This window comes from Euprymna scolopes, chromosome 26 (genome assembly GCF_053919585.1).
Source record: "Euprymna scolopes isolate OS-2025 chromosome 26, ASM5391958v1, whole genome shotgun sequence".
NCBI lineage: Eukaryota > Metazoa > Mollusca > Cephalopoda > Sepiida > Sepiolidae > Euprymna > Euprymna scolopes.
In genome coordinates, this window is record NC_136507.1 from 106218207 (window position 1) to 106243885 (window position 25679).

A 25679-nucleotide genomic window follows, 5' to 3' on the forward strand; every position below is an offset into this window, starting at 1 on the left:
TTCAACATTATTCTCCCAATGTTTCAGCTGATGCAGCTTCTTCAGATTTGTCTTCTCAAATTCAGGAATATTAATGTCAAACTTGGGAATCTGTATGGAATTTCAAAAGAAATCCCTTATTTAATTCATAGGGAAAGTTTTTTTTTGTTTGTTTCATGTCATGACTGGATAGAAGTTTTGAGTAATTTTTAATTGTATTCTTAGTATCGTCCATATTGAAAATTGAACCTTCAACCTCCAGAAGAGTGTCATTTAGAAATGATTATAACTTAGCACTTTTATCCATTACGCTACGGATCCATGTAGAAATGTGATAATAACATCGTAACATCCCAGATGAAAACACTAGTCTGAAGAAGTTAAAAAAAAAAATGTTTTATTTATATTGATAGCAAAAATGTTGGTCCTGGTCTAACGATTTCTACTTAACAATGGAATGCAACAAATGATATAAATGTGATTTAATAGGTGTAAACCCTTGTTCCCCCTCAACGTAAATACCGCCGACAAACCCAACAAGCAGCAAAATCCCACCCCAACACAGTAAAAAACCCCAGATGCTAGAAAGCCTTGTAATAGTTTCTTCCCTAGAACTGCTAGACTTTGGAATTCCTTTCCGGGTTCCTGTTTCCCTGACTGTACTGAAATGCAGAAGTTTGTGTAATGCAAACAGACATCTTGCTGTTCAACTCCCTGCAATTTATGTCCTAGATAGTAGCCCCCTACATCAAAGTGGTACTGTGTCTTGTTTGGGATGAAAATGCAATAAAAAAAATATCTAATGATGTTTATTCTGTTTTCTTTAGGAGTGTGAAATGAGAAAGAAACTCGAAAGTCAAGTGGAACAGTTAACGGAGGCCAATGAAAAATTTAAAAACCGATTGACAGGAGGATATACAACCGTGGATAAAGAAAATGCTGATAAAATGAGAAATCTTGAAGAAGAACTGGAAAAGAAGGTACGCAACATTCATATTGTTTGATACTCTTTTTTTTTGTGAGTGGTTTTATGTGGACTTTACGTGTGACTGTGCAGCCATCTTGGATTTGATTCGTCATAATTGGAAGACGTGAATTGAAGAATACAGACGTGCTGAATTTTCGCAAAATTAATTAATTTGATTTTAGCAATCAAGGACGAGATTGGGTTTAAATGCTAAGTTTATTTTGTTTTTGGTCGAAAATCCTGGGAGCATAAGTTTAATCCAGAGCCCCTGTATGCTACTATTGTAAAACACAACTTTTAACTTATTGTTTTGTTTTGTTCTAGCTGTGGATGGGGCATCCTACCAGATGCCTGACATTCATACATTCTAACTGAGAAATTATTTCAAGTTTCTAACTGTCCATTTAAGTGCAATTGTTTGTATCTCGCTTGCACTTAGTTCACCGGATATATTTGCCAGGTAGTTTTTAAAATTCTTTTTCATGAGTCCAGTTGCTCCTATAATTACTAGAATGATGGAGATCTTCCTAAGATTCCAGTTTCTTTTCCTATTATTCATAAGACATTGTTTTATTATATTTACCCTCTCGGTTCTGTTTAACCCAACATCATTGGAGACACTGACTTCTACTAAGGTTGCTTCTTTCTTCTTCTTGTCCCATATCATTACGTCAGGTTTAATCGCTCCACTTTCTAAGTATATAGCAGTAGGAAATGCATAGTGATAGTGGATCGTGTATGACTTATTTCCAACTGTTGTTTCTGGTAAACATGTTCCCATCACTTGCTGCTACATTCGATATTCAACTTTGTGTCACCTTGTATATGGGTGTGTATGCTCTCTCTCTCTCTATATCTTCTGATCACATGATTCTATTTAACCAATCATAGCTTTTGGCATCTCTTCACTATTTTTCATTTTTTTTAACGATATTTGTGATTGCGAAATGTAGCCTTGCAAACTGGTAATAAAGCAAGACAAACACGTATAATTATCGAAAAATTGCATTAGTAAATATGTATCTTACAGAAATGCACGTCATGCTTCTAGGGGTTACATCAATTAGTTTCGATGTAAATATGTTCATAGTCCCTGAGTAAGTCCAATATTCCTAAAATGGATGGATCAACCCATAACATGTAAGCATCAGAAGAAATCAAAGAGCAGACATATTTGCAACAAAACAAAACTAACTGGCAATAATAATTCTTAAACTTCAGAAACTATAAAACTGAATAAAAAGTAAATTCGGTTTGATGATGATGATGATGATGAGGGGGAGGAGGAGGAGGCAAAGCATCATTCATGATGATTTTGATGGCATTCGTTTCCTCAATATCTTTCTATTAAGAATTCTTTCTAGAAAGACATTAGGTGCTTATAGGAAAGACTACATGAAGGTTGCCAACATCCCTAAGTGTTTCTGTGGAACAATCTGGATTTGAACTTGGCATACTCAGGTTTTCAGTCCGGTTCATTAACCATTGAGTCAGCATCACCTCTCTGATTCTGTTGTTAGCATTCTTACAGGAGGGGCCACATGAAGATTGCCAACATCCTTAAGTGAGTTTCAACTGGATTCGAACCGGGTACACCCAAGTTATCAGTTCATGTCATTATCCACTTAGTTATAATCACTTCACTTACAAAACTAAGGTCATTTAATACATGAAAGTGTCAAACTTCCTGTCTATGACATTATACCCTGACACGTAGTCCTAATTCTAATCTTAAACTTCTAATGGAATTTTCTGCTTCTCTGCTTACTCTAACCTTATGTGGAAAATACCATTTTTAACAGCCAATTTAGCTAAAACTTCTAAGGGTTGGGTTATGTAAAAAAAAAAACTTGGGTTAGAAAGGCAATCATAGAATTGTGTTTCCTTAATTAGAGTTTATAAAAAAAGTAAGTTAGTTTGTGCATTCGAATGGTGTGAGATGAAAGAGGGATACTGACTTATCTGACTTTGATAGATGGTTAGCATCAAGAAGGAATTCAACTTTGAAAGCTTAAAAATAAATACATTAACAATTGATGTTTTTTACCACTTTTTTTTTACCATAAAAAATGCTGCTTAAATTAGATTGGAAAGGTTTCTATTAATATAAATTATTTTTTGATTCTGAATTGGTCACGTGACCTATTTTGAAGTCATAGTAAATGTCATGTTTGGTAGTTATATAATGAGTTTATTCAGTTTTGGAATTTCAAATTCACTTTATTTTCACTTCTGTATATCTCTTCTAATTTCCCACAAAACCTTAATAATTCCTCTCAGAAAGGAAATAAAAAATCACTGCTCAACCAATTGATATTTGTTCACGATTTATTTATTCAATTAATTTCAGCTATGCTTTTTACTTTAACTATTAATTCAACAACATGATCTTAGAAGATGAATGATTTATTGAGCTTTTGATCATCCAGTGTGTTATAAGGTCAAAGAGAAGGAAAAATATAGAAAAACATAGTGTGGATACCTGTGTATATATTGTACCACATTAACGTATGTGTTTATATAGTTGAACCGTGGTGTGTTGAATGTGTATACGTGGCAATGTTAAATGTCTGTGTGTTCTTATCATATATTATATTGTCCTTAGATTCTAATTGTCTATTTTACAGGGCCGTGATTTCTCTAGGTGTTGGTGCGTGCTTGTCAGAATATATAACAACATATACATAACAATGTACCTGTTTCTGCTATTGTTTCTTTTGGGAGATGCATCAACCATCCTTGGGGGAGCTGGAATCTGTTAGAAGGAACACTCAAAGCAGAACCAAAGACGATATGAGATTTTATGTATTTATTTCACTCCAAGATATTTGTCACAACAGAGGAGTGATCGATTATCTTGGCTTGGAGTAGTTCTTCTACGTCTTTATTCTGAGACTTATTCCTTCTCATGGGGAGACCCATTTTAGTCCATCTTGTTCATTCAACGTCTCCAATCCAACTCAATGATGTTTGTGAAAACCAGAACATGTGACATGTCATTATCTGCTTGGAACCTTCATCACGTCACAGTTTGACATGTTTGACAACCTGTCAAAATGTGGCGATTCCAATCTTTGTTGTCCATTCATCACTAGATAGATTAATTATATAGATAGATAGATAGATAACAGATAATTTACTGCTTTTGCTCGGCCACTCTTTAACATATATTTCTATGGACATTGTGTGAGGTGCTCATTTGTTTCATACTCACTTCTTCTTGTCATTTGTGATTGGCCATGATATTTTTGTGGTTTTATTTAGAGAATTTAATCATTGAGGAAGAGACTACAGAGCTAATCAATTATTTACTTAATTTATTTTCCTTACTTGAGAATTTAGAGACACAGACGGGCAGAATCTTGTGATAATATTGACTTAGATTATCTCTATATTTTAGTTAATAGTTATACTATAGCAAGCAAGCATACTAATATTTAACATGGAAATGATAACAATAATAGCACAGCTTTGCCACAGGTTTGAGAACAGAACTTCCACCTAGGGAGCAGTTGCCCTATTATGTCAACACATACATGGATTAGGTTATACTGAAGTGCTTGATGTAGTTTTTGCAGGGAGGTTTCACTTTTTTCCAAGATACAGTGTCATGAATTTCTAAATGGTCACCCATCTGATATTGGCTAAATTTACGTTGCTTACCTTTGTTGATCTAATAATAACTAGTGTGTCAACATATGGAATATGCATATGGAAAAGCGTGTGTTAAATTAGTCAAAACATGATTACGTTGAAGGTTCAATTTGAGCTATGTTATTGGTTTGTGGCCAGAGGGTGAAAATATCCTTTGAACATCATTTCTCTGGAAACATGTATATCTTTATTTAGATTAAGTTAGCTATATGTATATGTTTATCTATTTACTTGCAGGCCGCCCAGCATTGCCCGGCCGTAAAATAAGCATAAATATTATATTTTAATTAATGCAGAATTCTTATTTATTATTAACAGAAATACCGTAGGTATTAAACGTAACGTTATATTCCTTTAAAAGAAAATGAAGTAAAAAAAAAAAATACGGAAAGAAACTAAGACTTGTGCATGCGAGTATAAAGTTTTTTCTAAGCAGTTCACTTTTTGTTAGTATATAAAAAAAATATACTCGAGCTGAGATCGAAGCCAAAACCTAAAGACAGTGAGTCAAATACAATAACCATTAGGCCAGCTTGACAGATTTATGAACTTAATAGAAAGATTCTCAAGTTTGACAAGATGCACCTGACGAAGGTCAGAGGTTATATTAGCCAAAATGTGATGAAACTAAAAGATAAGAACTGTAATCTGAAGAATTCAAACAATATAAACGACGTAACATGGGTCTGCAAGGAGAATATTTTATTACAATTGAAGTTATATGGATAAAGCAGCAGCAGCAGCAACTCTCACCGTGATAGGAGTTGTGGCAATGTGCTAATGACTGGGATACCTGGATAACAATACTTTGGTTAAAAACAGAAAGTGTCAACATTAACATCCGCCATCCTCTGGTTGTCTCTGCCGTTGTATGTGGTAAGCAAGGATAAATCAAACATGGAACTGTAAATCCGTAGAGCGAGGATAACAATGTTGTTTTTGTGTGTGTGCAACCATCATCCCTTTGTGTGTTCTTAGTTGAACCTTCCCCGACTTGTATGCAACCACTGGATCTTGGGGCTCTTGATGCTAAGAATAAAATACTGTAATCTTGCAATCTATAATGAATAGCTAATGGGGAGGACTTCATGTAAACCAGACAATCTTGAGACATGAACTTCATGGGCTTTCATACAGAAGTTCAATTTGCTTGAGAAATGAATTTCATACAGAAGTTCAATTTGCTTGAGAAATGAATTTCATACAGAAGTTCAATTTGCTTGAGAAATGAATTTCATACAGAAGTTCAATTTGCTTGAGACATGAATTTCATACAGAAGTTCAATTTGCTTGAGAAATGAATTTCATACAGAAGTTCAATTTGCTTGAGACATGAATTTCATACAGAAGTTCAATTTGCTTGAGACATGAATTTCATACAGAAGTTCAATTTGCTTGAGAAATGAATTTCATACAGAAGTTCAATTTGCTTGAGAAATGAATTTCATACAGAAGTTCAATTTGCTTGAGAAATGAATTTCATACAGAAGTTCAATTTGCTTGAGAAATGAATTTCATACAGAAGTTCAATTTGCTTGAGACATGAATTTCATACAGAAGTTCAATTTGCTTGAGAAATGAATTTCATACAGAAGTTCAATTTGCTTGAGAAATGAATTTCATACAGAAGTTCAATTTGCTTGAGACATGAATTTCATACAGAAGTTCAATTTGCTTGAGACATGAATTTCATACAGAAGTTCAATTTGCTTGAGAAATGAATTTCATACAGAAGTTCAATTTGCTTGAGAAATGAATTTCATACAGAAGTTCAATTTGCTTGAGACATGAATTTCATACAGAAGTTCAATTTGCTTGAGAAATGATAACAAATACCAGCAGCAACTAACTGTCCAGAGAATAAGAGGAAACAAACATAATGAGTTAATTATCCTCTTAGAACCATGATGATGATGATGATGATGCATGTTAACCAAATATACTTTCCTTGCAGTTACCGATTTTTGCCCTCAAAATGTAAGGCTTACTTTAAATCTCTTGATGAAAAAATGAATCTAATCAAAACTAGACCTAAGTAGCATTTAAGCTGATAAACCAAATTTGGTTGCTGACTAGCCATGTTATTGGCAATAGAATAACATACTTAAGTACAATTTATTTTTAAAAAGTTACTCAGCTCAGACAATTTGTATTATAAGACATTTTTAAATCACTGAAAAATCCAATACAGCAGGAAAATAACTTGTATGTTTTACTAGCAGAATATAAAACAAATTATCTCCCTTACAACAAAAATGCTATTTCTTTTTCTATATAAGTTTAAAAAGAAACAGACAAACAAATAAAAATTAAAAACTACAATGGCATCACAGTATCCCAACCAACACCGATTAGATACAGCTTTCATTAATTCTTTGGAATACTAAAATATTTACTTACTTGACAAAGTTTGAGCAGGTTATTTTCATAGCAATGATACGTCCTCAATACAGCCTAACAGACTTGGACATTTTTTAATCTTGAATGATCTTGTATCTGTCTGGCTAAGATAGAATTCTGGGCAGTCCTAGGAGGGGTACTCTCCTAGGTCATTGCTTACTGTCTTTTGGGTAGAATAAGTTTATTGCTTACTACCTGAAGTGCACCTACCAAGGAATGCTAACGGGGCTGTCCAAGCAATCTTTAAAAGGCCAGAGTTTTATGCATCATCCATGTTTGTCAAATATTATTTCTAAACAAACTCAATTTTTCATGTAAATCAAATTTTATTTGAGGAATAAAAGCCAACATTTTGCCATTAAGTTTATTTCAATCAGAACGTTAGAACAAAGGGCGTCAGTTGAATTTGGTTTCTTGGAAAGTGGAAGCTTGTGCTTTACTTTAATTGGCTAAGAGATATGGAACCATTGGTGTTAATTTCGGCCAATAGGAATTCAGTCATCAGTTCAAAGGGAGTTTGTTGTTTTTTTAGTTCTGCAATCACTTGAAGATTGTGTCATTATTTTTTTTTTACTTCATGAATCCAGATTTTGACCTAAGGTTTTTAATTAAAGTTATTACAGATCGCTTTCTTTATTAAAAAAACAAAAGGAAGAATGTATGTGGTTGGATACTTGTAATGTTATTAAGATGGAGGATATTGGTGTGAACTTTTAGAAATGTCTCAACTATGTTATTAGTAGAATTTCTTGTATTATGGAGCTTGGAATGGGACAGCTTGCTGAACTTGATTGCTTACAATTGCTTTGTGTATTAATTGTGAGTGTGAGGTGTGCTGATAAGTTAGCTGCGAGAATGGCAGCATTAATGTGACTATTGCTAGTATTATTACGTGGTAAGACAGAAGAATCATTGCTTGGATGTAAATTTTGAATATTCAATGCATGGAATTATTGCTTGGATGTAAATTTTGAATATTCAATGCATGGAATTATTGCTTGGATGTAAATTTTGAATATTCAATGCATGGAATTATTGCTTTGATGTAAATTTTGAATATTCAATGCATGGAATTATTGCTTGGATGTAAATTTTTAATATTCAATGCATGGAATTATTGCTTTGATGTAAATTTTGAATATTCAATGCATGGAATTATTGCTTGGGTGTAAATTTTGAATATTCAATGCATGGAATTATTGCTTGGATGTAAATTTTGAATATTCAATGCATGGAATTATTGCTTGGATGTAAATTTTGAATATTCAATGCATGGAATTATTGCTTGGATGTAAATTTTGAATATTCAATGCATGGAATTATTGCTTTGATGTAAATTTTGAATATTCAATGCATGGAATTATTGCTTGGATGTAAATTTTGAATATTCAATGCATGGAATTATTGCTTGGATGTAAATTTTGAATATTCAATGCATGGAATTATTGCTTTGATGTAAATTTTGAATATTCAATGCATGGAATTATTGCTTGGATGTAAATTTTGAATATTCAATGCATGGAATTATTGCTTGGATGTAAATTTTGAATATTCAATGCATGGAATTATTGCTTGGATGTAAATTTTGAATATTCAATGCATGGAATTATTGCTTGGATGTAAATTTTGAATATTCAATGCATGGAATTATTGCTTTGATGTAAATTTTGAATATTCAATGCATGGAATTATTGCTTGGATGTAAATTTTGAATATTCAATGCATGGAATTATTGCTTGGATGTAAATTTTGAATATTCAATGCATGGAATTATTGCTTGGATGTAAATTTTGAATATTCAATGCATGGAATTATTGCTTTGATGTAAATTTTGAATATTCAATAGATGAGGGAAGTGGAACAGGTGACTGCATTAGGATCAATTATATGGTGCAACTCTATTAAAGTGCATGAATAAATTACACCCTTATTCATGATTTGTTTCATTATTATATACGCGGTGAACTCGATTTTTTTTTACATGGGAGTTACCAATTATCAAGACCCAAAAGCTACTCGAGCATAAGGGTTAATGAGTGTAAAGTAATCACTGAGACAACAGCATATTAATAGTAGTGGAAATGGGGTATAAATGGATTATTTAGGGGAGATCGGCTCAACAAGAACTTGCTTTCATTGGATGAAATGCAGCACCATACAAACTATAGTGAAACAATCTATGTGCGGATGACTGCATCTGCACTCCTTTTTCTGAGTTGTTTTTTTTATTACAATTTCACCTCAAACAAGGCACATTGCCACTTTGATGCAAGGTACTACTATCAGGGACATAAGCTACAGGGGTACTATGTGGGGAGTTGGGCAGCAAGATGTCGGTTAACGTTACACTTGAACTTCTGCATGTCAGTACAGTTGGGGAAGCAGGAACTTGGAAGAGAATTCCAAAGTCCAGCGGTTCTAGGGAAGAAACTACTGGAATAGAAGGCTCTCTTACATCTAGGGATCTCAACGGTGAAGGGGTGGGATTTTGCTGCTTGTCGGGTTTATCGGGGGTATTTATGTTGAGGGGGGTACAAGTGTCTGAGCATTTACCATTAAAAAAACTTGTAGAACAGGCAGAGGGATGCACCATTTCGTCGATGGAACAAAGGTTGAAGCTTAGATGACAGTTCAGGACGTATCAGGTTTGCGACTCTCTTTTGAACCTTGTCTAGGAGTGAGAGACTAGTAGCAGATGCACCAGCCCAAATATGACAATACTCCACACATGGGCGTATGGTGGCCTTAAAGAGGTACAGGATACTTTTGGGCGTTAGTAGCTTTCTAGCACGGTAGAGAGAACCTACCTTTTTCGCAGCAGTCCTGGCAATGCTCTCAATGTAATTTTTCCAACTCATGTTTCCTGTGAACGTTAGGCCAAGGATTTTAAAAGATGTGCTTTCAGATAAAGATTCATTGGCCATTGCTATTGGTGATAGAAAATGTTTCTTGTAGTTATTGAAGGAAACAAGTTTAGTCTTGGTAGCATTGAAGGTGAACATCCATTTTTGTCCCATTCCACTACAGATTGGAGGTCGTCCTTTAGTGTTTCTGCCATTTCTCTAGATATGTATTCATTTGTTTTCCTGTTTTGTCAGTTATAGAGTGTGGTGTCATCAGCATATATACCCATCTCACAGACAATTTTGTCAGGGAGGTCATGTATGAATATCAGGAATAATAAAGGTCCAAGTATAGACCTCTGGAGCACTTCCGCATTTATATCATATTGTTTAGATGTCCGACCGTCGATGACAACCTGGATTTTTCTCTTATCTAAGAAGGATTCAATTATGTAAAGTATTCTTCCAGTGATACCGTATGATCTGATTTTCCTGAGAAGACCTTCGTGCCATACCCTGTCAAAAGCCTTAGATATATCTAGAGCTACCGCTCTACCTTCCCCTGCTTTGTCAAGTGAATGGTATATATGCTCAGAGATTACAGTTAGAATGTCTGCTGTGGAACGGGCTTGCCTAAATCCGTATTGTTGGTCGGTCAGAAGTTTAGCATCTGTAAGGTGATGGACTAGAGCTTGGTTAATTATGAACTCAAATATTTTGGCGAAAAGTGGAAGGAGGCTAATGGGACGGTAATTTACTGGGTCAGTTCTTTCGCCAGAGTTGATAACATAACGCCTAAGACATTAAAGCATTAAAGTGTTTCAAGCTCAGATTGAAGTGCATGCTTTTTAAGTGACACTGAAGAGCTGGGATGCAGCAAAATGGAGCTTCTTTCCTAGAACTGCCCACATGTAGAACACTGTTCTATTGGACTGCTTCCCGGCCGATTACAATATGATAAACTTCAAGTCTAATGTGGGAAGTTTCTTGTTGAGCCGTTCCTTTGGATAGTCCAAATTCTACACAATCTACACCATTAACGATTACTAAAGTACCTTACATTCATTAACCCGTATCCTTGAGTGGCTTTTGGGCCTTGATAAAAAGTGACTCCCTTAAAAAAAACAAAAAACAACAAAACAATCTATCTGTGGTGGACCACTATGTCTATATTTATATGAAGTTAAATAAAAGTAATCCCTGTTTAATATTTCAACCTGTATTTATAAATTTCTTTTTGGATATCGAAAATGGATATTGTTTTTTTGTTACTACTCTTAGAATTTGGTTTTAAGCCTCAGATTAGGCTGTCTGAAGATATTGGTTTCCTTACTTAAATGCACCAAACATTGATGTTCTTGTTTCTTTTCTTTCCCTTTACAAAACTCAGTCATGTTCTGCAAAGCCAAAAACAGATTTTCTCTACAAATCAATCAAACGAAACACCATAAATAAATATTTGAAAATATAAAGAACTTGGAGCATAAAATTTTTTTCACAAAATTACTCGATTCAGCATTAAATAATTTGAAAAGGGTTGATATGCCATAAAAGAACACAATCAAAGCAACTTTCAGATTACTCAATTTTTTTTCCATATGCAAATTAGTTAATCTTCGAAAATCGATCACATACCCATGATCAGTACATTAAAAAGATGTTTTTCCCTTATGAACGTGGATTAAGAGTTTTAATCTTATTGCCAGTGTGACAAATGGCTCAACTTTATAAATATACAGATTCTTAGACTCTATGATTGTTAGGTTTACCCACCTCTAAAAATTGAACTCGTAAAAAAATAATTAGAGATTGTTGGATAGTAAAGAAGTGCTCTTGCAGGCCTATGGAATTGCTCAAAGACTGTGCAACATCACCTCTCATCTGCTGGATGTTTTGGCATTATGACCAATTCACTAAAATCCTGCATAGGATTTGAGCCACTTCCCTTCAACAAATTCTAAAGAAACGTTTTTAAGGGTAAATGCAACATTATTTGGCCCACAAGTGATTGGTCTTCAGTGATAAAATTGTGATCCTACCCTGGACCATTATACATGGGATGCCATGGCTTAAAATGTGGTGCACGCTACTGGAGAAGTCAGCTCAATTTTACTATTTTCTCTAGTAATGAATGTTTCAGATCTCAGCTTTATTACAAGTGTTAGTATTGCTTAAGCAAGAATAATTGCTAATCATTTTAAGGAATGTTGTACCAATTTACCCAAATACCTAAGAATGCTTTCTTGTTGTACCATTGCCAAATACTACTTTCCTGATCTTTTCATATATATATATATATAAATTTCCTTTAATATCTACTTAGATGCCAAATTAAATTGTCTGTGAAATGAAAGAAGCAAAAGACGTTAGCATCCATTCTCAACAGCTGCAAAGTTGGTAATTTTGTCATGCAATCTGGAATCGTTTTATCTATTACCCCTTCCCTTGTTGAATTAACCTACTGGGAATTTAATACTTGGCAACAGTAGCCAAGCATTGGAATTGCGATAGAATACCAAGAATAAGAACGCTTACTTTGAAAAGTTAGTGAATAAAGAATCCCGATCCTAAAAATAGGTTGGCATCATTAGGTTTAACTACTTTATAAAAAAAACGAATAAATGAGGAAAGGAAATTCAATTGATGGATTCAAAGTAGTTGACGGGGGTTTCTAAATATGAAACATGTTTTGTTTTTTTTAAATCTTTGGGTATTTATTTATTTATTGGTAGGAAAGATTTTAAAAATTAAATCTCCTACATAATGAGATTTTTTTCCAAGAGAGTAACATGTTTTGGGTGAAAAATTTATCAACATAAAAATAACGCTAGTGATTATGGCTTTTAGAATAAACAAAATAAATCCAGAAAGAATGGTAACAAATATTCACAAAAGCATATTTTTGGAGTGTACCTAGGAAAAGAAAAGAATTTAATCTCTCTCTCTCTCTATCTCTTTCTCTCTCTCTCTCTCTCTCTCTATCTATCTATCTATCTATATATATATATATATATATCTTCTATATATATATAAAAGGCAAAATGTGTGTGACCATTTCGTGTATGTCTTCAAAAGGCTTCTTTCGCACGCGTTCCCGGGGTCGTTACTATCGCTTAAAACTCTGTATATGGGTCCTATATTATAATATCTAGGAATTAGAAAAGCGCGTAGCGTATGGATTTATTTACGTCGATTTTTATGAGATTCGCGCTATTTCGCTATGTCCTCTGTTTGTCGTGCATTTTAGTATAAATACAGTGAAAAACGTTGTGTTCTCGGCCTCGCTGCGTTCTCCCCACTTCCCACCGTCATCTGGGGGAAGTGAAAACTAAAAATAACGATCGTGCGATGACCTCATTTAGCATCTTCCTGTCAATCAAACTTCTTTTAGCTTTATAAGCTTTAACTTAACATGCTGATCAATTACTCGCACTCGTGGCCGAGACCGTTAAGTAGTTGATATTGTTTTCCACTTCCGGGATTCAATCCTTCCTCCCGACCAAACGTTTTTTTTTTATTACTTCGCTTATTCTTTAGTTTACCCCCCCCCCCCCATGCACAGGTTTATTTATGCCATTTTTTTTCTGTTTTGGTTTTGGATTTTTTTTTTTTACATCGTCTTTTTTATAATATTTAAGCAGGATTATTAATTACCCCCCCCTCCATACACACACCTACAAACACCCGGGCAACGCCGGGTACTCCCCCGCTAGTATATATATAAAAGAGAGAATACATGAATAGTTTTATAATATTTATTGCTAGCGTTCCTAAAATTCAAGTCAACAATGGTCTGGCATACAATCATTTCAGAGACTACTTAAAGTTACTTTCATTTTCTTATATTAAAATAATTTTCTTATTTTGTTTGAATCTCTCTTGCACTTTGTTCACCGGGTATATTTGCTATGTATTTTTTTATGAGTCCAGTTTCTTTCCATGTCGTACGTAAGATCTTGGTATTATTAGCCTGCAAAGTAAAGGGTGGCTTTTTTTTTGACTGGGTTCGATTCTCTTGACCAGCAGTAATTATCATTTCCATACACTGATGATTACAGAAGCGAGAAACACTCGTGTCTGTACGTATAAAAACTGTTGATATTTAGTTTAAAATTTGACCTTAGATTAGATTTTTTGAATAAAAAAAGTGAGTTTGCAAAACCTGTTAGAATTTTTGAAAACTGAAAAGTCAAATCCAAAATTTGTCTCTTCTGCTCATTATATTCTCCCTCTCTTTCTCCCTCCAGCTACGGGGTAAATAATATTACTACTTGTGTAGTACAAGTTCTAGCATGAATTTTAAGAACCTTAAACTTATTTTGTTTTTTAGGTGTACAATCTTACTACTTATCATATATATATGCTACTTTTTATTTGTTTTATATAAGCATTTATGTGTTGCTACACAGTCATGAGCATGTTTCGGTCAGCCAGTTACAATGAACTAGAGACCTCTTCAGGCGATATTGCTTATATAAAAGTTTAGTCCGTAATGAAAATTTTACAGAAGTTTCAAGCACAAAATTTATTAGGAGGTCACATCACATGGTATTGAAAATAAAAGAGTTAACCGCATTTAGTATATTTCATATTTCACATATGAAGAGGTCTTTAGTTACTTGTAACTGGTTGACTGTAACATGCTCATGAATGTGTAGTGACATATTAATGCTTATGTAAAACAAATAAAAAGTATAGCTTGCCTTACTTTAGTATTGAACACTCTTGCATTAACCTTGTTAAAACTTCATTGGCTGCTTCACCTCTGGAAAATATTAACCTGGAATTATATATATGTATATATATATATATATATATATATATATATATATATATATATATATATATATATATATAAAACCAAGATCAGTGTTTACTCGACCTATGTAGTTTCTGATTTACTTTACTCATCTGAATGTTGGACAACACAGCGTTGGCACTTGAAGCAACTCGAGAGATTCCATCAGAAATGCCTCAGGCAGATTCTAAATGTGAAATGGCAGTCACTGACACCTGACACGGATATTCTCAGGAAGGCTGAGTGTTTGAACATCGAAGCAATGATGATGAGGAACAAGTTGCGTTGGGTAGGTCATGTTCGGATGGAGGATGTGAGGCTGCCTAAGCAGTTGTTTTATGGTGAGCTTAAGACTGGGAAACGTCCTCAACATTGACTAAAGAAGTGCTTCAAGGATTGCATAAAAGACGACCTTAAAGCTTTCAAGATTCCTGTTCAGAACTGGGAAATCCTGGCAAAATGCCAGCCCGAATAGAGGAGGCTAGTCAGAGAGGGATCTGAAATTTTTGCGAGGGAAAGAATCAATCATGCTGAACTCAAGAGAAATCTTTGGAAAGGCAATGTGTTGGTTTGGCCCATTGAATTGAACAATTGGAAATGTGAGGCTTATAATCGCATGCTCCTCTCAAAAGCGGCTTAAATTAAAAAAAACATGTCATGAACACAGAGGGAGGAGAAGAAAAAAAAAACGGAGGCAGAAGTGAAACAAGTTTCAACACACAACTTTGTCTGCCATATGTATGGCAGACTGTGCAAGTCTAATGTTGGCCTGAAAAGTCATTTTCAAGCCCACGGATGTGATTTGGGTGTCACTGACGATTAACCAGAAAACTATGATGAGGTTGGTGGGAAGCATTAAGATGACTAACATCTGTTAAGACGAAGCAATTGCCATATGTATCCTGTACCTCTATAAGGCCACTATTCGCCCATGTATGGAGTATTGTTGTCATATTTGGGCCGGTGCATCGGCTACTAGTCTCTCGCTCCTTGACAGGGTTCAAAAGAGAGTCGCAAATCTGATAGGCCCTAAACTGGCATCTAAACTTCAGCCTCTGTCCCATCGTCGAAACGTTGCATCCCTCTGCCTGTTCTACAAGTATTATAATGGTGAATACTCTGAAGAACTGCAAGCACTTGTGCCCCGCGACGTGAACACCCTCGACAGACCTGACAAGTTGCAAGATCCCACCCCCACACTGTAGAGATCCCTAGATGTAAAAGATCTTTCTACTGCAGTAGGTTCTTCCCCAGAACTGCTAGACTTTGGAATTCCATTTCAGGTCACTGCTTCCCCAACTGTACTGACATGCATAAGTTCAAGTGCAACGTGAACCAACATCTCGCTGCCCTAATCCCTACATAGTACCCCAGTAGATGTTTCCCCTGATAGTAGCCCCCTACACCAAAGTGGCAATGTGCCTTGTTTGGGGTGAAAATGTAATAAAAAAAAAAAAAAAAAAAAAAATATATATATATATGTATGCATATATATATATATATATATATATATATATAATGCAGTGATAATATGTAGTAATAAATAATGATATATAATATACAATTCATATTAGCATTAGAACCCATGGCATAGTGGATAAAGTGCTTGGTAAAATTTAATTGTAAAGTTACAATAATCTGGATGTTGGAGATTGTTTCCTCGGTGTGGGTGCCGTTCAAAATACAATTGCAAATAACTTTGGACTTGTATCCAGTCATGACTGATGGAACAAGAACATGCTACCCTCGATTAAATAATTAAATGAAGGGTTTGGTTTGCAATTCTGTACAAATTTCCAAGTTCGACATCAGAAGAAGATCATAGGTTGCATCGATCAAAACATTGTAAGAACAATAGTCTGAAAAATCTAAATAATACCAAAAAAATATTCATAGACGTGAAATAATCGCTACGAAATCATCAGTATTTTGAGTGTAAATAGGTTACAGGCAAATGCAGAGACTTCATCAACTTAATTAAACGATGGAAAATTCCGTTGAGATTGGTTATGTGAGAAACCGTGACATTTTCAAAGTCATAATCTAAAGCTTAACCCAATTACATGTTTTGTTTCTTTGGTGACGTTTCTTTTTTTTTTTTTTTTTTTTTTTTATAAAGGTTAACATGTTTGGTAAAAGGTCAAAGTTTTTGACTCCTTTTTGCAAATTTATTCATAGGAAAATAAATCTGTTCATTCAATTCACAACACTTTTATTTTATTATTATATAATTATTATTATTATATTAGTATTATTATTTTATTATTATATTATTTTATTATTATATAATGCTGTGAATTTGAAGAAAATATTGACATTTGGAAAGACAATTAAATCAGATTCTTGGGAAACTTCAATAAAACAGAAACCCACTTCAATATTTCTACTCTATATTCAAATCTATGATATAACTAAAATCTTATTGTCTTTGTATTGCAATTGTAAAATCTATACCAATACCAAACAACTTTTTTTGTAAAATTATATGAAGATTCCAATATTAGTATTCCCTTCTTTTTTGTTTTGAATGGAATTCATTCCAGACAAGGCACAAAGCCACTTAATGTAAGGGGCTAAAAAAAAAAAAAAATGCTACTTCAAGGTCTAAAACAAACCAACGATAAGCGTCAGATGAATAGATTTCGACTCATAAAGCAGCAATTCTCCCCCATTTGTCAGAAACATCGCTCATTGAATATGAGAACTAAAGGATAAAATAAAGGAAGCAAGAGTTACACGTCTGCTGAAAGTAAATCCAAGACCCACTTTCTAATCTCCTTTATCTTCGCTCACATTATGTTAAAGTTGGTTTTGTTTTATAATAATACTAGCAGGCTGCCCGGCATTGCCTGATCGTAAAATATGCACATAAATATTGTATTTTAATTAATACATAAACTAAGACATGTGCATGCAAGTATTATGTTTTTCCCAAACCGTTTATTTCTTGTAAGTGAAAAAAAAAAAACACAGTGAATCCAGTACAATGACCATTAGACCAACTTGACACAATTTTTAAAGAGTGTTTTCAAACCTACTGATTTTTAACATAATGAATTTGTCATGTGAACCATTCACACGTGCACATTCATGGAACAGTTAGCAAACAGATAAATTTTCGATGACCCCCATTTTTCAATTTTGATTCCTTTTTTACTGGATGAAAACTGATTAAAAAGTTTTCCACGTATCTGAATATGTTATATACCAAATTTCAAGTTTGTAGATAAAATATCCGTTGAGTATATAGGTTGAGAAGTGTCCTCACACACACACATTCTCACTTTTATGGGTATATAGATTATAATGTGGGTTTACATTTGTGTTATATATTCATAAACACTCTTCTCTTTAACAAATTCTAAAAAACTTTTTTCATATTTTCTGGTCAACAAGTGATTGGTGTTTGACAGTGGAATTCTGGGTCGCAATCTTATATAACCTTGCCTAGGATCATGACATGCTGACATCTAAGATGTGATGCATAAGCGTGTGCTCTATCCCAACTGTCATCAATGGACCTCAGGTAATCTCGACAGCATCAGACAAAACCAAACTCTTTGCCAAGAACTTTGCAGCTAATTCTACCCTTTGCTAACCCCCAATATTTCCTCCTGTATCAGAAAACACGCTATGTGATATACAAATATCTGTACATGATGTTGCTAAGCTTCTTTTTTTTTTTTTTATTACAATTTCATCCCAAACAAGGAACATTGCCAGTTTGATGTAGGGGGCTACTATCAGGGACATAAGCTACAGGGGTACTATGTGGGGAGTTGAGCAGAAAGATGTCGGTTCACGTTAGACTTGAACTTCTGCATGTCAGTACAGTTGGGAAAGCAGGAACTCGGAATAGAATTCCAAAGTCCAGCGGTTCTGAGGAAGAAACTACTGGTATAGAAGGCTCTCTTGCATCTAGGGATCTCAACTGTGAAGGGGTGTGATTTTGCTGCTTGTCGGATTTGTCGAGGGTATTTACGTCGAGGGTGTACAAGTGCTTGTAGTTCGTCAGAGCATTTACCATTAAAATACTTGTAGAGGGATGCTACATTTCGTCGATGGGACAGAGGCTGAAGCTTAGATGACAGTTAAGAACCTATTAGGTTGGCGACTCTCTTTTGAACCCTGTCTAGGAGTGAGAGACTAGTAGCAGATGCACCAGCCCAAATATGACAACAATACTCCATACATGGGCGAATGGTGGCCTTATAAAGGTACAGGATACTTTTGGGCATTAGTAGCTTTCCAGCACGGTAGAGAGAGAGCCGACCTTCTTCGCAGCGGTTCTGACAATGCTCTCAATGTAATTTTTCAACTCATCTTTCCTGTGAACGTTAGGCCGAGGAGTTTAAAAGATGTACTTTCAGATAAAGAGTCTTTGGCCATTGCTATTGGTCGTAGAGAAGGTTTCTAGTAATTATTGAAGGAAACAAGTTTAGTCTTGGCAGCATTGAATGTGACCATCCATTTTTGTCCCCATTCCACTATAGATTGGAGATCATCCTCTAGTGTTTCTGCCATTTCTCTAGATATGTGTTCATTTGTTTTCCTGTCGTGTCTGTTATAGAGCGTGGTGTGATCAGCATATATACCCATCTCACAGACAATTTTGTCAGGGAGGTCATTTATGAATATCAGGAATAATAGAGGTCCAAGTATAGACCCCTGGGGCACTCCCGCATTTATATCGTATTGTTTAAATGTACGACCATCCATGACAACTTGGATTTTTCTCTTACTTAAGAAGGATTTAATTACATTATGTATTCTTCCAGTGATACCGTATGATCTGATTTTCCTGAGAAGACCTTCATGCCATACCCTGTCAAAAGCCTTAGCTATATCTAGAGCTACCGCTCTACCTTCCTCTGCTTTGTAAAGTGAATGGTATATATGCTCATAGATTACAGTTAGGATGTCTGCTGTGGAACGGGCTTGCCTAAATCCATATTGTTGGTCGGTCAGAAGTTTAGCATCTGTAAGGTGATGGACTAGAGCTTGGTTAATTATGAACTCAAATATTTTGGTGAAAAGTGTGAGAAGGCTAATGGGGCAGTAATTTACTGGGTCAGTTCTTTCGCCAGAATTCTTGAAAACTTGAAAAACAGCAGGCAGGAAAGCAAGATTCATTAAGGCATTTGTTGTAAAGTTTGGAGAGAACTGGAGCTACTTCGGCAGAGCACTTTTTTAATAGAATTGTCAGGATGAGATCAGGTACACATGCTTTTGAAGTGTCAAGATTTTTTCATTATAGCATGCATCTGAGAAGGGGTGATTTCCAGATCGTCTAGTGTGGCGTCTGTCCGCAAAGGAAAGTCAGCTAGGGGGTGTGTGGCAGGGTTCAGTATGAAGTTGGAGGCAAACCAACTGGCAAGCATGTTAGCCTTCTCGGTTGCTGAGCAAACAACCTCATGATTGTTGGATAGTGGAGGAATTATTGATTGCCCATTATTTACTACATTGTTGTAGATTTTTTAGAAGTTACGGGTTCCTAATTTCTGTGCTTCGATGCGTTTTTTGGTGGTTTCAGTAAATTCTCTCTTAGCTGTTGCTATTTCTTTCTTACAGTTATTCCTAGCTTCTATATACTTCTGTCTGTTTGTAACTGGACTTATGTTGGTTAAATCTGCGGTACGCATGCTGCCTTTGCGCGATAGCAGCTGCACAAGTAGAAGTAAACCATTGGGGAGAGTGGAGCTTGCTATAAAATTTCCATGTCGGAACATGTGCTTCAATTGCTGTTTTGAACCACTCCGTGGTCGCATGTGCGCACTGTTCAGCAGGAAGTGAAAAGATATTTCACCATAGGGCATCTCTGATGGCTTCCCAGTCAGCCTTTTTATAATATCTCGTTATTTTGAACAATGGCTCTTCCGTTTTGACTTTAGAGTTTAGGGCGATTTCAACTATTATCACTGCATGATCAGCATTTCCAAGTGGGCTGTAGGCATTCGTAACACAATCATCGGGAACTGTGGTCAGAAACAGATCTAAAAGTGATGTGTGCTGTTCCTGCTGGTCAAGGAAACGAGTTGGAAACGTAACCGTCTGTGATAGGGAATGAGATATTGAGAAGTTACGTGTTGTGCTACCAGCTGCGTCTGTAAGTAGAAAAGTTGTTGGGGTGGACATTGAAGTCACGAAATACATGCATTTGTGCGCTAGTGTCAAGGGAAAGTGGTGTATCTATGCTGTCAGAGACTTTGTTTATTAGGGTACAGTCCTGGGCCGAGAGAGAGTGGTAGAGAAAATAAAAGCTAATCGAAAACCTTGATTCCAATCAGCCCTGACAGTATTCCAATTATAGTACTCAAAAAACTTCAACCAGAACTAGCACCCATACTTACAAAACTGTTTAAACATTGTCTTAAGGAGAATTGCTTCCCATCACCCTGGAAAATCTCATCAGTATGCCCTGTATGTAAAAATTCAGGTGATCGGTCATCCCCTTCTCAGTACAGGCCAATAAGTCTCCTGTGCGTCATGAGTAAGTTGCTGGAATCCGTGTTAAATAGAGAAGTAATCAACCATCTCAGCAAAAATAACCTTCTTAATGACACTCAATATGGTTTCCGTTCTGCTAGATCTACAGCAGATGTGGTTACAGTTATATCTCATAGGATTAGCAAATTTCTCAACAGAGGCAACCTTTCTAGGGCAATTGCTCTTGACATATCGAAGGCCTTTGATAGGGTATGGCATAAAGGTTTACTTCATAAGATCTCCAGCTATGGTATAGCTGAAAATGTCTTCTCAATTATTAAATCATTTCTCTCTGATAGGCTCATAAGAGTAGTAGTTGAGGGGCAAAAATCAGAAGCTCACAGTATTAATGCTGGAGTCCCAACTCTTTTCCTGATCTACATTAATGATCTTCCAAATCACATCCTTACATCATTCATAGACATGTATGCTGATGACACTACCATCTATGACCGGAAACGACCAAGTTCTCTCCGATTCTCTCTCCTCTGATCTTGAGCCCATGGTTCAATGGGGAAAGGAGTCGCTGGTTACTTTTAATGCAGGCTTCTATCTTTACATCATCAACGTTCTGATCCCCATGTGGCATCAATTAAAATGAATGGCTCTCGTCTTGGGGAGGCCTCATGTTTTGACAAGCTTATGGGCTTGACCTTTACTCCTGATCTTAAATGGAACACGTACATCAAGTTTGTTGCCAAGGCCACTGGAAAAATGGTGGGATCCTTCTATCGATCCAGTCGATATCTCACTGCTGATGCAATTCTCTATCTATATAAGAGCCAGGTACGTCCAAGGATGGAGTACTGCTGCCATATCTGGGCAGGAGCTGCTAGAAAAGACTTGTCCTGCCTTGATAGAGTTCAAAATAGACGTTGTAGATGTCCTTTTCCTTTCCTTGCAACCTCTTTCTCACAGAAGAGGTGTTACAAGTTTGTTTCTGCTTTATTGTTATTTTCATGGCAAGTGCTCGACTGAGCTTCAATCTATGGTCTCCCTTCTCAAACTTTCACAAGAAACACTCGTCTAGCTGAAAACACTATCAATAATTGTCCCCACTCTTTATCTGTGCCTAAACCTAAACATAGATTCCATGAACAAAGCTTCTTTCTTAGAACTGCACGCCTGTGGAATTGTCTTCCGTTTTCCTGCTTTCCAGCTGACTACAATATGGTTGTCTTCAAGTCCAACGTAAACAAGTTCTTGATGAGCCGTTCCACTTAACAAATTTACCGAATTTTCATTACTAACAATTACTATATTGTCCAATTGACTACTGTACACTTTTAACCCTTCTCCTCGAGTGGTCTCTGGGCCTTGATAAGTGGTTATGCCTATGTAAAAAAAAAATCCTAGGAAGGATGTTGGCTCAATCAAGATCAATGCCATCAAAAGTATAAGCTTGAATAGTTTTTACAAAGTTTGTACTTTGGCATAAAATAACTAAAAAAATGGAAATCGCCCCAGACAAGGTGTGAAGCCACTTAATTTAAGAATTAACAAGAATGAAAGATGATTATCACAAAGACAGGAGATGTCGATTAAGCTTAGTCTTTAAAAGATCAACATTAAAAGTGGGGGAACACAGACAGCAGAAAGAAATATCCAAAGCCTGTGGTTTGGGAACAAAGCTACTAGAAATACTGGAAACTGTATTACAATAATATATTGAAACAGCAAATCGATGCAGAGCACTAGGCTAACATATCAAGCGGGCTGCAACAAAAGAAGCAGAGAATTATATCAGACAATTCTGAAGAATACGCACCATAATGATAGAAAACTTCAAATACATAAACAAAAATTGCAAGGAATAGTCTGAAATGTTCAGACTCTAACTTTCTGTAAAAGACTTTCGTTTGAAAAGAAAAAATTTTTGTTTATGTAATTTTTAAAAAATTATTATTATTAAAATAATGTTTTTTTTATATAGCACCAAATTCTAGGAGATCTTAAAAAATTGTTGCGAGAGTCTGCGGAGAGGGAACAGAGTCTTTTACAAGAAAGACAAGAATTACTAAAACAGGTATGTCTTATTTATTTTCTTTGTCAAGATTTTGGAATTTTAAACATTTGTACTAGTTGGATTATTCAGACTGCTGTTCTCATCTTGAGTGTTATTTTTACAGCGTTTTGGCTGATGTAACTTCCGACCTTCTTCAGGTGTATCTTGTTGAACTTAAGACTCTTTTTGTTGAATTTGTCAATCTGCACAGAATTTTGGTTGGAACCTTTTGTTTAATCCACAGGAGTAGTATGTTCTCATTCTGTCAGCCATGACTGGGTAGAAGTTTTAAATAATTCGCAATTGTATTCTTAGTATCGCCTGTACTGAGGATTGAACCTTTAACCTTGGTGTCAATTCCAGATAAGGAAGGTTGAAGGTTACATCAGCTGAAATGTTGAGCGAAAAACACTAAAAATGAGAACAATAGTCGGAAGAAATCCAAACAATACGAATAATCAATCGTCATCTCAAAAAAATATTTATTATTAATTTTATGGCACCATACTAAATGTAAGCAATGGACAGTTGCAATCTGCAGGTCTCTGACATCTACTCAGATACTGAACTAATACATGCAAGTCGTATTTGAATCAATTCCTACTTTATTTATGTCATTAATATTCATTTATTTATGACTGAAAAAATTAGTTCAACCAGGTCATAAAGAATTAAAACAAAAATATGCTGTCTTATTTTTTAGTGTATGTGACATATACTACATTGTCCCTCCCCCACCACTGCTTGGGTGAATAGTCTCATGACAGATGAAAATATATTATACCCCCCCCCCCAATAAAGGAGGTAATTCATGGGAAAATGGTATCATAGCAACAGAAAAGATACTATACTATCCTATCTCGCAGAAAAAGATACAGTGTCTGGAAAAATGGTCTCATGATAACAGAACAGATACTATATTTCCTTCTCCCAAAAATGGAGAAAGTAATCCCTGGAAGGTTGGTATCATGAACACAAAACAGATAATACACTATGACTCATTCCTTTTCTAATTAATAATTAAAACATAATAAGACAGACAGATACCAAATCTCCATTAGTAATATCTACCGCAGATGTGCTGACGGTTATATCCCACAGGATTAGTGAATCTCTTGACAAAGGCTTCCTTTCTAGGGCAATTGCTCTTGACATATCAAAGGCCTTCGACAAAGTATGGCATAAGGGTCTACTTCACAAGATTTCCAGCTACGGTATAACTGGAAATGTTTTCTCAATCATTAAATTATTTCTCTCCGATAGGCTCATAAGAGTAGTGGTAGATGGACAAAAATCGGAGGCCTGCAATATAAATGCTGGAGTCCCTCAGGGGTCAATCCTGGGCCCAACTCTCTTCCTGATCTACATCAATGACCTCCCTAAACACATACTTAAATCATTCGTTGACATCTATGCTGATGACACGACCATCTACGGCAACACATCAAAGGCTGTAAATGACGAAGCTCTCTCTGATTCTCTCTCCTCTGATCTCGAGCGCGTGGTTCAGTGGGGGAAGATGTGGCTAGTTACCTTTAATGCATCCAAAACCAAACTCCTATCCTTACATCATCAACACTCTGATCCCCAGCTGGCATCAATTGTGATGGATGGCTCTCGTCTGGGTGAGGCCCCGTGTTTTGACAAGCTTCTGGGTTTGACCTTTACTCCTGATCTGAAATGGAACACGTACATCAAGTCTGTTGCCAAGGTCGCTGGAAAGATGGTGGGATCCTTCTACCGCTCCAGAAGATATCTCACTACTGATGCAATTCTCTATCTATATAAATACCAAGTACGGCCAAGGATGGAATACTGTTGCCATATCTGGGCAGGAGCTGCTAAAAACAGCCTATCATGCCTTGACAGAGTACAAAATAGACTTCGTGGTTTAGTGGGGGATGCCCTTTTCTCTACCATGCAACCTCTCTCCCACAGAAGAGACGTTGCGAGCCTATCCTTGTTTTATCGTTATTTTCATGGCAGTTGCTCGTCTGAACTCCAATCCCTGGTCCCCCCTCGCCAATCTTTCACGAAAAACACCCGTCTAGCTGAATCCACTGTGAAAAATTTCCCCCACTCTATATCTGTGCCTAAATCAAAACGCGGATTTCATGAACAAAGCTTCTTTCTTAGAACTGCACGCCTGTGGAACTCTGTTCCGTCTGCCTGCTTCCCTCTGGACTACAACTTGGATGTCTTCAAGTCTAATGTTAACAAATTCCTAATGAACCGCCCTCTTAAGTAAACACTTCATCAAATCTCCTCACTAACGTAATGTACTTGCAATAACCCTTATCCCTGAGTGGCTTCCGGGCCTTGATAAGTGGTGATCACTGTGTAAAAAAAAAAAAAAAAAGAAGAAGATATGTTAATGTGAGGTGTGACAAAAAATGAAACAAGATTTTACTCACAAAATTTGAATTACTAAATCTACAGAGAAGGTACTCATTCTCCCTATAAAGTAATCCCCCCACCACCGTCTTCAAAATTAATAAGTGCAACACTAAAAAACAAATGGCTATAATTGCTAAGATCCTTTCCTTT

At 35.7% G+C, this 25679-nt stretch overlaps 1 protein-coding gene across 3 annotated transcripts in view; it reads left to right on the forward strand.

Moving 5' to 3' along the window:
* Positions 1-25679, forward strand: part of LOC145248347 (centrosomal protein of 290 kDa-like) — a 234847-nt gene that overhangs the window by 190784 nt on the left and 18384 nt on the right. For all 3 annotated transcript variants that reach the window (XR_013863367.1, XM_080110263.1, XM_080110262.1), the window contains 2 exons: positions 807-959; positions 23061-23153. Coding sequence is in view for 2 of the 3 variants with exons in the window: in XM_080110263.1 (XP_079966389.1) it covers positions 807-959; positions 23061-23153 (246 nt within the window). In the remaining variant the exon portion in view is untranslated. The remainder of the gene's footprint in view (positions 1-806; positions 960-23060; positions 23154-25679) is intronic.